Source organism: Amphiura filiformis, chromosome 20 (assembly GCF_039555335.1).
Source record: "Amphiura filiformis chromosome 20, Afil_fr2py, whole genome shotgun sequence".
NCBI classification, from domain to species: Eukaryota; Metazoa; Echinodermata; class Ophiuroidea; order Amphilepidida; family Amphiuridae; genus Amphiura; species Amphiura filiformis.
In genome coordinates this window covers 15732029-15745530 of record NC_092647.1, presented here as the reverse complement: position 1 = coordinate 15745530, position 13502 = coordinate 15732029, and the positions used below count along the sequence as shown (strand labels likewise).

General features: G+C 34.2%; 1 protein-coding gene across 1 annotated transcript in view; it reads right to left on the bottom strand.

The window, feature by feature from the left end:
• The window catches only part of LOC140142147 (macrophage mannose receptor 1-like), a 39227-nt gene that overhangs the window by 3354 nt on the left and 22371 nt on the right, over positions 1-13502 (bottom strand). The window contains exons 16-22 of the mRNA XM_072164112.1: positions 6976-7094; positions 6520-6668; positions 4252-4463; positions 3292-3425; positions 3063-3115; positions 2615-2743; positions 1512-1556 (exon numbers count right to left, since the gene is read on the bottom strand). Of these exons, the coding sequence (XP_072020213.1) occupies positions 1512-1556; positions 2615-2743; positions 3063-3115; positions 3292-3425; positions 4252-4463; positions 6520-6668; positions 6976-7094 (841 nt within the window). The remainder of the gene's footprint in view (positions 1-1511; positions 1557-2614; positions 2744-3062; positions 3116-3291; positions 3426-4251; positions 4464-6519; positions 6669-6975; positions 7095-13502) is intronic.

The following is a 13502-nucleotide window of genomic DNA, read 5'->3' as shown; positions in this document are numbered from 1 at the left end:
TGCAATGCTTCAATATTTGATATGGGCAGTTGCAGAATGGACCCAATTAAAAGTTCTTTCACGATAGGGCTTCACCTCACACTGCCAGAGTCGGAAGGCAGGGACTTCAGGAACTATCTTTCTAAAAGCATGTGTTAAGCAATTTTATGTTATGTATACTGAGGTGAGATATTGAAGAATATGTATGCAATAAATGGTTCAAGCAGTGAACCTATTCATCTTGTGTTGTGTAACTCAAACCATGATTACGTCGATCTTCGTTTAAATGGCAATAGCTCCCAGATGCATCAACCTATTAACTTCAGATTAATAGATCAATAAGTTAACATATGCCCCTTTCTATTTATAGTACAAAAACTATATTAATTAGCAATTTTATAATTTTGATATATTTTTGAAAATGTCACATAGCCCGGTACCAATCATTTTGATACACCCTGTATTAACAGCCAATTTAACCTCCCATAAGAATGTATAATTGTATCGTATCTTTACTAACAGCCAATTTCAAACTCCCAGCCTAGAGTGTAATAATTGTATCATATACTTAACTTACTAACAGCCAACTTTACCTCCCAGCTAAGGGTGTAATAATTATTGTTTCTTATACTTAACAGTCAATTTAACCTCTCAGCCTAGAGTGTAATAATTGTATTGCATACTTACTAACAGCCAATTTCACCTCCCAGCTAAGAGTGTAATAATTACATTGTATACTTAGTAACAGCCAATTTGACCTACCAGCTAAGAGTGCAATAATTGTATCGTATACTTACTAACAGCCAATTTCACCTCCTGCCAGGAGTGTAATAATTGAATACATGAATACAAAAGCCACCTAAGTCCATGGGAAGTGATTTTGAGAGAAAAACCTGTGTATCATTTTAATTCCTTCAGTTAGATTTACCTGGTCAATATGGTAAGTTTTACGTGCAAATGAGTGGATTAACCTGTATTAGGTATGACGATTAGCATTTCAGGGACTTCGTGGGGTTCATTTTAAATTTTGGACTTAGGTGGTTTTTTGAATCATATACAAAGACAACAATGTTAGAATGAGATTACCACTAGTAAGATAATACAAAATAAAGCGCACAGGTATGTATAATGTTGATAAGCATTCTGCCATGTAATATAAACCACACACTTTCTTTTATTAAACCCATTTTTTTTCAAAAGTCACTCTCTAGCAATGAATGTGTTACAAGTGGACTTTTATACATACTGGATTTTAATCAATGTGTTACAAGACTCAAATCATGGAATTGGGTGATTCTTTCATACATGCTATTTTTCACATGCTCAATAGACACAGAGGATAAAATTTTACTTGTTCTTTCATACATATGACAGGCCTATGTAAAGCAACACTTTCCCATGCTTAACTCAATTTGGTTTAAGTATGGACTTAGGTGGCTTTTGTATTCATATATTCAATTGTATTGCATACTTATTAACAGCCAATTTAACCTCCCAGCTAACAGTGTAATAATATTGTTTTATATACTTACAAGGAGAAGGGGTAGGTGGAGCTGGAGTAGTGTAGGGTACAACACCTATGGAAAAAAAATACAAAAAGGTGAAAAGCTACCTGTTTTAAACAGATTTACAGGAGTATTTCGTGATCCTAGCATCCTCTTTTTTTGACATTTTTCAGTAGATATCCAAATAAGTAAATTAATCTGCAAGAACATTTTTTGTACATAAACATTAAGTAGCCAGAGGATTCCAGTGGTATAATTGAGAAAAGTGGGGGGGGGGGGGGGCGATGCTGTGGGTTACCGGTTACGAAATGCCCTTGTAAGATAACAAACAGTTTCAAAGTGCATTTTGTTTGTGTCAGGGCACATTTGTAAAGATCTGCAAATAAGTATGTACCCCTGAAAATGACTTCACAACCGAGGATACCCATCAACCGAGGACGTCCACAGTTCCCTGTCCCTACCAGTGTATTGCAAAGAAGACCATGTCATGTTCACCAGTGTTATTAAATTCCAGTCTCTGTTGGATAGTAAAATGTCAAGTGGGTCCAAGTTTTGGAGCTCAGCTTCGGGTGTGCAAGGTAAGGTCCTTGGTTATATATATACTTTTACATAATATTATAGTCAATATATTTTTACATACATATATATTTTCCCCCTAAAATACCTAAAAATACTGGTCCTTTTGGGAACAAATGTATATTGTCAATACGAACGGTCAAAATTTTCAAATGATGGACGGCTTTTCCTCCCAGCTACATATACACTGAAAGTATATATCATTAGATGTATACATTTTACTTTGAGGACTGTTAAATATCAAAAATATAACAAATATGAATTGCCAGAAAATTTGTTCCTATTAAAATCTTCAGGACATTCCTCATATTCAGTATGCAATTTGTTGTGTCTGATGTGCTCCAAAGTCCCACATAAACTACTGGGCAAATATTGATATCCAATACCTTAAACTTCCATCCAGTTCATTGAAATTCATCCTTAATAAGGTCCCCTATTGAAAAAATATCACCCCTGGGGCATATACTTGGCACAGTATGCTATATACATTTAGTAACTGCATTCTCTGTTTATACCTTTTGCTATTTTGCAGACCCAGCTTCTATAGAAATTACAATCCATATCATTCCAGCCTCGATCACCCAAAAACATCTCCACACAATCCTCTCCAGTCCCTACGTCATTGGGTTCACCTGGGCCCCAATTAGTGTGATCCACTGGTGTACCATCTGTGTACTCAAAACCTAAAGTGGAAATTATTTGAATGAGAGAATATGGTCAAGTAATTTTATTCAACTTAAAAAGAAAATGAAAATCATGTATGCAAATGGCAGTAAGTATGAAAGTGTACACATAACTATATAATTTTTGTCAACACTCTTAAACAAGTTTCACACTCCCAGCAAGAATATCCCCAGTTTTTGGCAAAAGCACTCTTTTATAAAATTCAATTGATAACAATTGTGAAAAACAACTGCAAACAAATTGTTCAGAAATATGAAACTTGCTGTTTATCCCTAATTTGTCCTATTTGACATCTGTGATTAAAATAAAACTACTCACCACCTTCGGTACTTTGATCATGTAGCCCAAACCAGAAACCTGCACCTGGGGTACTGGAAACAGATAAACAATTTCATCAACTTTATAGCTTACACATTTAAATATTATTATTAATGCAATGGTAACTGACTAAGAACATTCACTCAACTGATCTTCTAGGAGGACATGTGAACTTAATATGTGATAAACAAAATGTAATGGTTTGAAAACAAACTGAAAATGAACTTACATAACATTAGCTTGTGATTTTACATAGTCTTCTTCATCTCCGCTATGGAAACTGGCCAGTTCTGCTCCCATGTTACGACAGTGTTGTTGAGCATCTACCCAGAACAAGGTTTCCGAATTTGGCACTTCATCAACCTGGGAAGTTTAAAAGAAACAAAATGTTAATTATCATGATTAAAAAAATCAAAAAACAAAAACTTTTCTAAGACTTCTCTGTTCAATTATGTTGGATATTAATTTTTAAAGTTTTGAAACTGTATTGTCATCAGGGTGTTAGCTAACCACCCATTCACCCATCATTTTGGACAGAAAATTTACTCCTGGAATAGGCAAAATTAATGCCTGTGACATATGCTAAATTCTAAAAATAATGCTTGAATAAGTTCTGTGAACTCCAAACAAGACCAGATAAATAAATCAAGGGCTATAGCAATAGCTATTTGAGTTAAATCCTCAGAAGGGACAGATGTCTGGTTTATGTTTTCAGGGTCAATGTTTGGACAGGTAGTTTTGGAGAAAATGACAGGCACTTGTCAAATCCTAGCTAAGACTCTGGAAAGCTACAAATATTCAAATAACCATGAAATAACAGTGGAATAAATCAAAATTTAAAATAATATGCATTATCATATTTGACTTAAAATCAATTAAATAAAGAAATATTAAATAATTAAGGTATCTGCATTTCATGTTTTTTTCCAATGAGAACAAGAAATATGTATCTGCCAGTCCTTGCTGGATGTTCTTGTGAACAACAGAAAATGAAGGGTTTTTTTCCACAAAAAATGAAGTTTGTGAAAGGCCACTACACCCAAATATAATATCAGCCAAAATCTTGGATACAGCCCACTATGTTGAAGGTTTGTTATGTTAAAAACAATTAGGTTCATTATGTCAGATTTAACCCCAACCCTTACCCTTATTTCATATTCAACATAGCAGGTAGACACCAAAAGCTTACCCTAAAGCAGTTATTCCCATATCCAATCCATCCTGTTGCACAACCTTGATTGCTGGGTTGTGTTGGTGGTGGAGGTTGTGTTACTGGGGGAGCTGTGAAGCCAATTCTTCCTTTCTCACAGACATAGTTCAATTCATCATAACATGCTTTATCTTGCCACATACCAGCAACAACACCAGAAGTAGCTGCCACACAGTCACCATTGCTGTTATCTGAAAATCATAATGGTCGCATGTCATGAATTGGTCATCTTTTGTGTAACATATTGTTTTATGATAAAAATATCACCAATCTTGATTCACTTCAACACAACTTTTAATGAATACATTTTAGACCATTAAAAGTATACATTTCTGGAAAGCTTATATTACAAGGATGCCAAATCAACAAAGTATAATATCATAATACAGGGTGGGTAAGAAATATACAGGGTGGAACATCAACAAAATTAGCATCTTTCGTGTCATGGTAAACCCCATAGTTTCTTTTTCTGAAAGCTATGTAGCTCAAAATAAATATGGATTCAGAAAGACATTGCATGGGCCCTTCCAACAAATTAGGAAGAAAGAGTTTGGTATCCCTTGCGTTAAACATACAGGGTGGTCAAAAATTGAAAAAATAATTTTACAATTTGTATGACATTATCAATCAAAACTTTTTTCCTCCATGTCTGGCACTAAAACTAATAGCATAATTGAATTCCTCATCAAATTTCCTTAAAAATATGTGTACTTTTGAATAAGCAGGGTGACTCGGGCAAGAGATAGGCCATTTAGAAATGTCGGAGCATTACGTACACACTTTGTACAGTAACATATAGGGAAAACTGTCTTAATTAGTATTTAATTAGGCAATTAATTAGTTACATCTTTTGTTACAGTTGATCTACTATGAGGTAGATTAACAATCTAGGATGATAAATGTGCAATTTGGTGTCCATGCTAGTTGTACTTTTTAAGATACAAAGGTTTGAAGTTTGCCATATTTTCACAATTTTGTGTACAACCCTATGGGGGCTCACCCGCCCCGGCTCACCCGCCCCAGCTCCTCCATTGACACATCTTACATATTGAAGTATAAATCTCAAAGTAGTTGTCTAATTGACTTGGGTTTTTTTGCATTTGACAAAGAACATAATTATCTACAAAATGACACCAAACTTTCTAAAATAGGTATCATACTTTTAGAATAAACTAAACTTGAAGTGGGAAGAAAGCATTTTCATGTTACGGCTCCTCCATTTTTGGGTGACCTATTTGTGACATGCGACCTAATACAATATTAGCATTTTAACATAATACAATATTAGCATTTTAACAAATCATAATACAATATATAGCATTTTAACAAAACTTTTTGAAATTTTTTGAATGTGTTGCTCATTAGGCTTCCTCGAGACAGTGACATCAGTACTTTGTCGCAGTTCATTCGGGCATGTACTGATGAAGAGTAGTTACTATTAAACCAAAAAAAAAAAGAATTTTAGATTTTTTGTAAAGATTCTTCTGCGAGCTGGCAAACATAATTCGGGGTCAACAATTAACAATTTTAGTCGGCAAACAATATTTCCGCCTGTCAGCAGGGATCAGTAGTCCTGTTGTTTAAAGTGATCATTTATGATTTTTTTCTAACAAAACATTATTATAATGTTCAATTCTAGACCTTAATAATACCAACAGCTATCACACTAATAAACTGTATATACACATATACATTTTTAACATTGATTTTTGTTTCTATATCAAATTATTCATCTTTTTCTGCTTTTTTGTGGCAATTTTAATTCTATAAACTGTACATTTGTGTGCAAATTGGGGGCGCTATTTACATATATTTTAAATTTAAATAAGTCAACTAATATGAGTTATACCTTACATTTCATGATAAAAAGTCTGTTTGCTGATGTTTTATACCATTTTACAAGTGTCTACCCCTTGTAAAGATGCAAACAAGATTTTAGATAAATAGCGTCATCATTTTTCTTAACTTTTCTTAAAAACGACTCAGTTTTACATGCCATCAAACAACCGTGCTGGGTTCAAGACGTAAACTGCCACACACAGTGAGTGTACACTGTACTGGACTACCCCAGGCAGACTACAATCACATAAACCCTTCTCTTCTTTCTAACACTGGCATTTTTGTTCATCCCATTCCGTATATATCACAGACTTACCATCACATGATCACACTCCTCTTCCACTCTAGCAACAACTCTGCTATAAAGCACTGAGCATTCCTTAGTCCATTGACTGGAAATAAATTTACCTGGCATTCCTTGGTCCCAGTGTGTGTATGTCACAGGACTACCATCACTCCACGTATATTCTCCAGGACTAGCCAAATCACTGAATCCAATCCAGAACATTTGACCGTCCTGTAAACCCAATTGACTGGCAAGCACTGATTGCTCAAATCTGAAATTCAGAAAAAAGAAATAATTTGTGCTCTTTGCCACACCTCTCCTAAATGTAATAAGGAGTTACAAACAATCACAAGCTAGGCCAATTTTTTTTCTTGCACCCCACTTTTGAGGCAAAAATCCCAAAATTACGTAAATTTCAACTTTTTGCAGCAATTTTGCACAAAATTTGTCGATTTTGCCCCCTGAAATTCACTTTGCCCCCAATGCCCCCCCCCCCCCAAATCCTGGTGCCGTCACTGATTACATAGGCCTAATCAAATGCAATAATGATATCAAATAGCAAACACATCTTGCCTTACCTATCAGCAATGGACATCAAGTCTCCACCTTTGACGTCACACTTGTCAATAGCATCAGACCACTTTGATTTGTCATCAGTCTCAACATAGTAACAGGAATATTGGTATGCAACCCAGCCCTACAGAAACAAGACAATGATATAATAGCACCAACCCACATTGCTTTATCATCACTCTCAACATAGTTAGGAATATTGGTATGCAACCCAGCCCTACAGAGACAAAGAAATAATGATATACACAGGGAAAATATGCCACATAGTGCCAGGTTGGCACTTGCCAACTGATGCCAATGTGGCATTTGCCAGGTTCGGCCAAGAAGAATGTGCAAGGGTACGCACAACCAGGCATTTGCAGTCACGGGCCAAATTGGCATTTGCCATCAATATCCAGAGTGTCAGAAATCATTGGCATCTGCCAATTGTACCAGGTTGGCAAGTGTCAATCTGGCAGGGGTTGGCATTATCATTTTTTGGTGATTTATAGATTTGTATTATTTTGAACAAAATGAGATTTTAGATGGTTTCAGCGGTGGTTCCCAGTGTTTTAGGCTCCATATTGTTTTGAACATACAAAACATTGCATGATCTTTGTTTTCATTTGTTTTTGTAATTTGAATAAATCAAAACAACGATTTTGTATAAAAATGAGTTATTTCTGATGATTGAATTTCTTTTTCATGTGTTTTTAATTTTATTATTCTAATTTATTTTGGAACAAAAATGCAATTTTTGGATGGTTTCCTGTGGTGGTTCCCGGGGTTAGGCTCCAGGTCGTTTTGATAATAATTATGAATTTGCAGGTTTGTACTTTGATGTTTTTGTTATTTTTCAAGATTTAAATTATAGTGGAACAAAAACAAAAATTCATTTTTGGATGGTTTCCTATGGTGGTTCCCGATGTTTTCGGTTCCGTGTTGTTTTGATAGTAATTGTGCATTGGTTGATTTGTGCTTTCATATGTTTTTGTTACTTTGCAAGATTTAAATTATTTTGGAACATTGAATGCATTTTTGGATGGTTTCCTGTGGTGGTTCCCGGTGTTTCGGCTCCGTGTTGTTTTGATAGTAGGCCTACTGGTGCATTGGTAGTTTGGGCTCTCTCATTTGCAAGAATTAGGCCTAAATTATTTTGGAACAACAATGTATTGTTAGATGATTTCCTGTCCTGGTTCACGGTGTTTTCGGCTCCATTTATGCATTTTAGATTTGTGTTCAGTCGTGAGCTCCCTCAAATGCTGTTTTATGTGAAAGAGCTCTAATGACAAATTATCATACCAAACCAGTAAATGTGCACGTCGCAAAAAAAAGTAGATTTAAGATTATTCAGATGAAAAATTAGTGTGTGTTTCAGTCAAAAGTAAGAAGAAACACCATTATTGAACTTCATGTTTTGTTTGCAATTTAAATAACACAATCTTAAAAATCACAATGAAAGATAAAACGGTTTTGTACACAATACCACGGAAATAGTGTACATATTGGCGTAAATCAACCGGGAGGTTGACAAGTATTGGCGAAGATTAAATGAATTTTGAAATTTCAGTCTTTTTAAAATTTTGTTTACTTTTTTATGGCTTGAAGAACTGAATCGCGTATTACGCAAGTCACCACTCACGTGGCGCAGAGCGCCACGCAAAGTTCATTGCGCGTACCGGCGCGTAATTTGCGCGCAAGCGCGGATAAGCCAAGTTGATTGATCGGTGACGCATAATAACGCACGAGAAATGCATTATTTACGATCTGCATCATTTTCTAGCTCGGAAGGCTCGCGCGCAAACGGCTATCTTCTGAAGATAGCATTGCGGGCCTAATAAAGCAACAGAAAACATTTCACGCATTTGAAAAACATCTCTTGTTAGGAACGTTTGTTTTTGGTGTGTTTTGTTTGTTTGTTTTTCCACTATCTACTCAAGATAGCGGGTTTTTTATAATAAAATAGGCCTAAGAAAGTAAGAAAGGTTGACAATATTTTGTTATCTACCATTTGAAACCGTATGAACTAATTTTTTAAAAAAATCAAAGAAGTCGGAAATTTCATTTGGTATATTTTTTGTACTACATGTTTGTTGTTTGTTTGCTTGTTTGTTTGTTATCTACTCAAGGTAGAATTTACGGTGTGATTTGCAAATCATTATAGGCCCTTTGCGACATCACGAATCATGCATATGCTGTCAAAAAAACGCGCTCAAATTCTACTTACGGCCTGCATCATTTTGTCGGCACTCGCAAACGGCTTTACGGGCTTAATAAAACAACGCAGAAAATATTTCACAAATTTAGAAAACGTCTGTTAGGAAAGTTTGTTTTGATGTTTTTTGTTTGTTTGTTATTATTTGTCTGCTTGTTAGTTTTTCCGCTATCTACTCAAGTAAAATACAAAGAAATTGAGAAAGGTTGAATATATTTTGTCAGGCCTATCTACTGATGATAGCATTATAAAACCTAATGAAATAATACAAAAGAAGGAAATTATAAGACTTAGCATGAGACGAGTCAGAAAGATAATTTGATATGTTTTTGTATATTTCATGTTTGTTTGTCTGTTATTTGTTTTTTTATCTACTCAAGATACCATTTACAGTGCGATTTGCAAATCACCCGTTGCGACATGCATCTGTGAACACGCGCGATACGAGCCCACTTACGGCCTGCATCATTTACGATCTGCATCATTTTCTCGGAAGGCGCTCGCGCAAACGGCTATCTTTTGAAGATAACATTGCGGGCCTAATAAAGCAACAGAAAATATTTCACACAGTTAGAAAACATCTGTTAGGAAAGGTTGTTTTTGAGGTGTTTTTTTTGTTTGTTTGTTTATTCCGCTATCTACTAAAGATTTTTTTTTGGGATAAATTACAAAGAAAGTAGGCCTAAGTAAGAAAGGTTGACAATATTTTGTTATCTACTGATGATACCATTTGGAATTGTATGAACCAATTTCTTGTTTGTTTGTTATCTACTCAAGGTAGAATTTACGGTGTGATTTGCGGCACCAAGCATCATCTGCTCAAAAAACCCGCTCAAAGCCTATTTACGGCCAGAAAATATTTCACAAATTTAGAAAACGTCTATTAGGAAAGTATGTTTTGATGTTTTTTGTTTGTTTATTTATTTATTTGTTTGCTTGTTAGTTTTTCCGCAAGTAAAATACAAAAAAATTGAGAAAGGTTGTTCGTTAGGCCTATCTACTGGTGATAGCATTTTTAAACCTAATGAAATAATACAAAAAAGAGGAAATTATAAGACTTAGCATGAGACGAGTCGGAAAGATAATTTGGTATATTATTGTATTTTCCATGTCTGTTTTTATTTGTTTGATTTTTACCTACAAAATGAATTTTTGACAATTTTTGTTCTGTACATCATAACAAAAAAAAACACTCTTTCCAAAATTTTTTTAGTTTTTTGATATTAGCCTTATTTTTTGAGATATTGACCATAGGCCTATAAAGCATCAAAATGTACTTTTTAAAATTCACAAACGCCTATTTGCACAAAATGATGCCTAAAATTGGAAATAGACTAAAATGAGAAAAACGTTTCTTAAGTCGATCATGCGTTTTATGATGAGCACAATTGCTTAATAAATGCTGTATTCATTGAGTTATCGTGTACCTAAATCGTCATTTTACCGAGAAAATGAACATTGAAATAAAGGCAGTTGAAGTTTAAAGTGGTCACATTTTGCACTTTGATCAAAGATCACAGGAGAATGCGGCATTTCTCGTCTTTCTTCCTTACATTACGTGAACATCGAGTAAATCCACAGCCCCTTGAAAAGTTTGGGCGAAATCTTTTCATATCTTGATGTTAAAATCGGGGGAGAGAACTTGAAAAAAAATCACAGTAGCTAAAACGGAGCCCTTTGACCGCAAGGTTTTTTTTTTAAATCAGTGCTTCCGTGGTGCTTCCATAAGATGCGCAGCGCATGCAGATAATCGTTGCGTATGCGTAGCGTATCCGTGCGTTAACAAATTGCGCGACTACAAAACGCGATGTGTTGTTCCTCGCGTGTACCCCGATGGTACAACAAAGATTTCCTTTCCTTCTAAATTGCGGAAACAAGTGAAATAGTGAAATAAAATCCACAAAATAGAACAGTTAGAGTTAACAAATCTGGATTATTTTTTCTTGTATTTATGAAAAACATAACAAAGTAAATACTCAAATTTGCGAAAGAAACAGTGTCTACCCCCCATTCCAGAAAAATACAGAACTAATTTTTTTGCGATTAAAAAATATTATCCTGTTTGGCAAATGAAACATAGCTAAATCCTAATCCTTTAGTTAGTCCTAACTGGAGATAAAAGAAAAAGTTCACTATTTCACTAATATCTTGAAAAAGAGCCAAAACATGCATTTTCGGCATGTTTTCTGACAACCGAGTCACGAAAATCACAAACTTGGAACAAATCTAAGCATTTAAAATCTTCAGTATATGCCGAAATTTTGATCTAATTTTCACTTTTTTTGTGTTACTTTAATAAATGGTTGCTTTATATAAGAATGAAACATGTCTTTTCCAAAAATTAGAAGGCATAAAATGTTATTTTTCTTAGTTCAAGTCTTTGGGCTTGATTATCACAACATACAGAAAACACCCTAAAAACGCATGTTTTTGGCCCTTATTTTCAAAAAGTGGCTAGATATCAAAATTTGACTTTTATTACTAGGATAATGTTTTTTTATTCAAAAAATTAGTTCTGTATTTTTCTGGAATGGGGAGTAGAGTACACAGCCACATTAATAATACTTGTATGATTCACTATTTTCGCTAAACTCGTACTCGTATGATAATCATTTTTCAGCTAAATTATTTGAAAAGTACATGCTGGTGACTGTTTTCAGGAATATACATGACGTAGGTTAAAATAAATGTTCGGGTAAATGTCAGCAAAAAATATAAAACTTTCTTCAGAACTTATACTAGCAGCTGTAGATTGCGGTTATTTGAAAATGACTATACATAGGCCTTAGGCCTACCCTGGCACCCTAGTCAACACAAAAGTTGACAACCATGAGAGTTACCAAATTGAAATTGCGCGGAAAAGGGGTTATTTTTTACCAGCAGCAAGGACTAGCCTGAATCCTTCTGGCCTCTAATGGCGGCGCCTTTTATTTACCCACAATCCTTCACATTGCTTTAACCTGATGACCGTGCGTAGTTGTTGAAAGACTGAAGGATCTAGTCTAAGCAAGGATCGTGAAACTGGCAAAATATGGTGTAGGGTCTATTTAATTTGTTGACCTCGAATTTGCATGAAAAAGGGGGGTAAATTTGATGAAAAATCATTGCAAAGGGGATCTTTGAAAGATTTGGTTAATCTCGTGGTTGTCAACCTTTGTGTTGAGGGGGGGCTACATAGGCCTATTTCTTTTACAACCATGAGTAAGATGAGTCGAGTAGACCTACCGTTTGATGGTTAATATTTCAACAGCAGTTTCATTATTGGTGTTATTCGACATAATCATTTTTTCGTTTGCCGTACATCATTTTTGTAAAATCAGTTGATTTTGAGAAAATCAGATTTCAAAGTTAATTTAGCTTTATTCCGTGTTAATTTATGTACAAACGAAATAAATAAAAATTGACACAAAACGATGTATTTCACAATTTTTTAAACTGCTGAACTTTTGTATCACTAAATTGAATATATTATGACGGTTATGACAATGTCAGGTTTCCAAAGATTACATGTAAATAATACATGTAGAACAAAGGACTCGTTGACTTGAAATTGTAGAGGGAAATTTAAATGCAAATAGAAATGGTGCTGGTGCAATATCACTCGTAATTGAGAACAGAATTTTTCACAAATAATAGGAAACATAACCTACTACCCTATTACAGCTTGCTACATAAAATTATTTAAATGTCGGTAAGTATTTAATTTTAATTTTATTCATTTATCAATTCATCTTATTTTCATTTTTAAATAAACATGCGCAATTTATTTTGAACTAAAAGTGTCTGAGGGCAGTTGAGTGATCAAACCGTTGTAGAACAGAATATTTGATTAAAATACTCATGTGTGCAACATCGTTTTTGGTGTGTTTTCTAAGAATGTATTTTTCGTCCAAACCATTAGAGGTAAATACATGATTTTTTCACCAATAATATCCTGTTACAGCCTACAAACACAAATTATTTAAATGTCGGTAAGTATTTTATTTTAATTTTTGAAGTTGGGTACAGTTCATTTTAAATCACCCTGTATTTTAAGATTATAGCCTATACACGCCCTTAATGCCCTTATAATAAATAATGCCCTTATAATAAATAATGCTACTTAATAAAATACAACGTATTTTTTCTGTCGAGATCTTGCACGAACCCAGCAAACACAAATTATTAAAAAACATTTTTTTAACATTTGTTTTACATATTTAATAGAAAACCTAAATTAATTTATTACCGATTTTGACAAAATACTTTTATTATAATCAATGTTTTGTTTATGAATAAAAATACGCCGTATTGATATTGACAGTAAGCCGATATGATTTGTGAAAATGTTAGAAAAAC